Source organism: Nematolebias whitei, chromosome 21, assembly GCF_014905685.2.
Source record: "Nematolebias whitei isolate Nwh7 chromosome 21, NemWhi1, whole genome shotgun sequence".
Classification (NCBI taxonomy): domain Eukaryota; kingdom Metazoa; phylum Chordata; class Actinopteri; order Cyprinodontiformes; family Rivulidae; genus Nematolebias; species Nematolebias whitei.
The window spans coordinates 30111013-30116103 of NC_056518.1; the positions used below are offsets into that span (position 1 = coordinate 30111013).

General features: G+C 43.5%; 1 protein-coding gene across 1 annotated transcript; it reads right to left on the bottom strand.

Annotated features, from left to right (window-relative positions):
* Positions 1 to 621: 621 nt before the first annotated feature.
* Positions 622 to 3691, bottom strand: jmjd7 (jumonji domain containing 7). Its single transcript, XM_037694966.1, has 9 exons — positions 3555 to 3691; positions 3289 to 3442; positions 2958 to 3096; positions 2764 to 2878; positions 2531 to 2587; positions 2126 to 2221; positions 1285 to 1361; positions 1043 to 1202; positions 622 to 912 (listed from the first exon to the last, which is right to left on the bottom strand). The coding sequence occupies exons 1-9, from the start codon at positions 3601 to 3603 to the stop codon at positions 830 to 832; spliced, it is 930 nt and encodes a 309-aa protein (XP_037550894.1). The 5' UTR covers positions 3604 to 3691; the 3' UTR covers positions 622 to 829.
* Positions 3692 to 5091: the final 1400 nt, after the last annotated feature.

Below are 5091 nucleotides of genomic sequence, written 5' to 3' on the forward strand. Positions count from 1 at the left end.
GTTTTGATAATTCTAGCTTTTGGCTACTGTATTGTTGGTTTTAGCTTTTAGATTCTGTTATTAACTTTAGCTTTCAGCTTCTAGTTTGTTGATCTATATTGTAGCTAGTGTTCTGAAAATATTTAGCTTCTATTTTTAGCTTTACGGGTTCAAGCTTTCAGCTATTATTTTGCTGGTTTTGTGTATTAGCTATATTCAATAATTTTAGCTCTGGTCTAATTATGTTAACTTTAATAATTCATTTTCAGCTTCTTTTTTTAAAAACAGATTTCAGCAGGTATTCAGCTGTTTTCACACCAACTCCTGGCAGCAAAAACATGATTACCAGTAGATATTTTTTTACCCCTGAGAAACATCCTGCAGTGAAGCTTCTGTTTCCAATTAAACATGAGAAGTTTGCAAAATTATTTAATGAAATACTTTAATTAACTGCAAACTCATAGCAGCAAATACGTTCTTAAAGCCTCATTTTTGTTTTAAACGGTTGTGAAAGCTGCTCAGACTCCACACACCAGGGGGCGCTGTGTTCTATGAAGAGTACTATAAAAAGGTGTTAATACTAGAGACAGGAACAGAAGCTGGAAGTTGAAGCCATGGAGAGCCAGCGCTCCCTCTGTGGCTGTTTCTAGAAACATTTTAAAGCTCCGCCCCTCTACATAAACAAATGAGACATTTTCTTGACTTAAAAATATAAACACACTTCAGACAATTTTCTTCAGGTGCTTATTTTTTAAAAGTTTGAGTTCTTTGTGTCTGTTTCTTTGGGTTAAGGCTCAGCCGACACGCGAACGTCTCGGAGACTTCCTGCAGCCGCCGACAACTTCCTGCTTCATCCCTTCACGTCACACAACGACTCCAGCAGCTGGAAGTAGTTGTACTTGATGTCGTACTCCATGTCGTACCAGAAGTTCACTGCGACGGAGATCAGAGGACACACAGACTCGTTTCTGAACGTAAAGGTGGTCCAGGTCTGTTCTAATGGGACTACAGGTGAGCAGAGCTCTGAACGGGTCGTCCCTGTCCTAATGGGAGGGGGTTGTACCTGCGATGCAGCCATGTGACTGTTGGACATGGTGGAACCACAGAGATGGCAGGTAGAGCATCTCTCCAGCCTTCACACTGCACCTGAGTGGCTGAGCCTGCTGGTACTCAGGGTATCGCTCCAAGTCTGGATCCAGGGGGTCCAACGGGATCCAAGGAACCTGAGAGTGTGAGAGGTGGGGGTTCAGGTGGACTCCAGTGTCTTTACATTGCTGAGATCATAAGACGTGTACCTGAACGCACCTTCTGAGAGTCTCTCTGATCGAGGACCTTGAACTCATCGTCGTCCTGCTGGTGGTAAACAGCTGGCTGGTACACACCTGACAGAGACGGTTACCATGGTTACTGCAAGAGACGGGCACTACGGTTAAATCAGGTGGATCGTTACCAAGGCAGGAAAATCTGTTTGTTTTCTGCTTCACCACACCTGATTTAAACAAACGGGTCATTACCAGGTCCCTGCAGAACCTCATCACCTGGTGAGGACAGCAGAGGAAAACAGACTGGTCGTCACGGTTACTGAAAGTGAGGCGCACTGCACTGATACCAAGATAAGTTTTTAGTTTTTTTTTAAGCAATGTGGGCTAGTTGCTACGGTCATAGTGTGTAATGGGAGCTGGTTGACTTGGTTACCAGGAGTGATGTGGACTGGTTGCCAAGGTTACCGACAGTGACGGAACTGTTTGTTGCGGTTGCTGAGAAAGATATGAACTGATGCAGACTGAGATGGGAGCTGGTTGCTGCAGTTGCAGACCGGTCACCACAGCTGCTGACTGTGAGGGAGCCGCGGTTATTAAAAACAGAATGGGCTTGTTGCCACGGTTACTAAGATGACAGAGATAGGGGCAGGGTCACCATAGTTACAGACAGTGATGCGAACTGTTTGACAGTTACAGGGAGTGATGGGACCTGGTTGTTGTGGTTATTAAGAACAACGTTGTCTGGTCGCTATGGTTACCAAGAGTAATGAAAGCTGGTCGCCGTAGTTACCAAAAATGATGCAAACTGCTTGACGGTTACAGAAACTGATGTGGACTGGTTGCTATGGTTACTGAGGGTGTTGCAGACTGGTTGTCATGGTTACCGTAGGGGATGAAGGGTCGGTCAGTGGGCGGAAGCAGGACGAAGTGTTTCTCTCCAGAGACGACGCAGTACAGGTTCTCATATGGGTCTTTGTGCACTGGAAGGAAAACAGGATGTTTAATCGTTTTACAAAAATAAAAACTTATTTTATATAAATACAGTCATAACTGAAGTTTTCTTTTTTTTTTTTGAGTCTGGAAGGTTGAAATGAAAAATAAATAAATAAATAAATAAAATAAACATTTTTATTCTGATCTTTTTAAAGGATCAAGTGGACACCTGTTTGTATAAGTAAACATGCCTCTTGCCTTGTATCGCGTCTCGGGTTTTTCACATTAAAAGCACACTTTATTAACTTTTATACGCAGCCTTTAATGAAGTCGTGTGAGTGAAGCTGAGGTCGTACTGGATGTGACGGCCTTTGCTTCTCCGAGCCAAAAATTGACGGCGTCCGGCAACTTTCCTGTAGGAAGAACACAAAGTGTGACCCGTTGATCCAAAGACGGTCCTGATTAGTTAGAATAACGGTTCTGATGACATCATGCAGAACCTTCAAGGAATGGTTCTGCTCCCTGAGGTTCTTATGGACACACAGATGACGACAGTATTCAAACCGATCCAGTGAGCTGGTCCACTCACCCAGCGCCGTGCTCATCCAGGGAATGTGAGGCTCCAGGTCGTCGATGAGCTCGGGCAGCTCCTGCAGCAGGTTGGAGCACTGCTTCTGGACATAGAAGACTCCAGTTTTCTGCACCTGAAAGGTCCAGTCCAACAGGGAGTCAGAACCACGAGGACCGGCCCACCCAGGCAGCGGTTCTCCTGCTCCGGCTCACCTTTCCTTCAATGATGTCCAACACAGAGGAAACACTCATCCGCCGCTCCTCCGGCATCACAAAACGATCTCCTGCCACAGCGTCGGCATAACCGTTAGGGGTCACGGCAACGCTGATGACCTTTGACCCCATCTTCTCCCTGCAGACAGAGCACGAATCGTGTGGGACAGCGTGGAGAACCAGAACCATGGTCCATGTGTTACAGACTCTAAAATCTTCGTGCTTCATTTACAGCTTTGGTTCTGAATCAATTCTATCTGAGAAAGTTTTTGTTTTGGGTAAATAAACATTATTATTTTTGTTAAAATGTCCCAGAGCTTGCTCAACAGACCTGAGGTAGTCCGGAGTCCACCTGGACAGGGCCGGCCAGTGGCTGAAGGCGTCCCGGATGATGCAGGGCTTGTTCGCTCCGATCCAGTCCCGGTAGAACCGGAGCGGCTCCGGAGCTCCGTTCAAATACGGCACCGACCTGTTTAGGTAAAGATCTGGAAAAACCGGCGCACTGATCGATCAACAGACTGAGCACAACACGCAAAAGATACAGAACATTGAGGTGTCCGTTTTAAATCCGGTACCGAAGCACTTCCGGTGTCTCACCGTGAGCCTCGTATGAAAAGTGGGCCAGTCGCTCCTGGACACCTTCCATCCCTCTCTGATCTCAGATCAGTAAGATCAGCCCTGATTTCACTCCTGATTTCATCAACGCAAACAACTCGCCGCCATGCTGCCGTGAATAGAACAAGTGCGCATGCGCAGATGTGGCTAAGCATGTGATGAGTGACAGCAGTGCCCCCAATGGACGGAGGCTAAACTACAGCTTCCTCTGCAGTTTTCAATAAATCTAGTTCAGTTTATTTAATACGGCAAAAAGTTTACGATGACAGTTTTTTTTCCGTCCACGGGTGCTGCAGACCCGGAAAACAATTTGTAGGGTTCCTGTACCTCCTCAGCCCAACTCGACAGGAGTCTGACACAGAGAGAGGCTCGGTTCTGGTACCATCAGCAGCACACCCATTTCAGTTCTCCTCAGACCAACTTCTGCACGGTTCTTTGGGTCACAACTGGACCAGCTGACCAAAGGACCAATGAAAAAATCAAAGCAAATATGTTCTTGTTTTTAACATTTCACCCTGTTTGATGACACCCTGATTTATTGTTTTGTACACTACTCCTATTTTAACTTTTTTTTACTGTAGTTTATTGTTGTCATTGTTTACTGTTTTGTTGTCTGTACTTTATATGTTCTGTCTGGAACAGGTCCCTCTTGTAAATTAATCCCCATGGCTCAGTGAGGCTGTATAAATAAAGGTTGAATAAAAAAAGGTAAAAATTAGGGTCCAATAGGGTTTGGGTCTTCAGATGATATACAGAAAAAAAAAACTTTTAAATGATAAATAATAGCTTTTTTACCATCCCTGTTATGAAAATACAACTTAGCGCTACATAAAACGTGTTGTAATGTTTTCAAACTTTAATTAAAGATAATTGCCATCACTTTTCTGCAATTGTTGTCTTGTGAGTCAGAAGCTAAAACATTTAGGAACAATTATTCTGGATCATTTGGTTCCCAAAAGGTTCAGCTTCTAAATCGTGGTAGAGTTTTGTAACATGAACCCAGAAAATATTAATTTAAGTCTAAACTCCATTAAATTGAATCATGATGACAACATGAGCTGCTTTAATAAACACTGGACGGTGTTGATGAATTTATTATATTTTATTTTATTCGAGTTGAGTCCTAAAATTAAAGAATTGTAGATTTTAATCAAATTATTAATTCCTGAGAGTTTCATTAAAGTTCGTCTTGTGGTTTCTGAGATATTTTGCTGACAGACACAGTGTTGGCGGGTGATACAGTAAAATGTCCGGCAGGTGTCGCTGTTGCTCCATGAATCCGGGCCAGTTCTGATGCGCGTGAAGCTGCAGCTTCTTCATCCTGCAGGATCTCCCGCTTCATCTTCTGATAAATCTGAAGAAACATTTAACTTTTTATTTTAATCACATAATTCAACATTTCATTCTGACAAATGAAAAAAGTGGTTTTTTTTTGTTAAAACTGATGAAAGTCATTTTATATTCAAAAAAATAAAAACTGACAAGTTTCTCAGACTGACTGCAGTCTGAGGTTTATTCA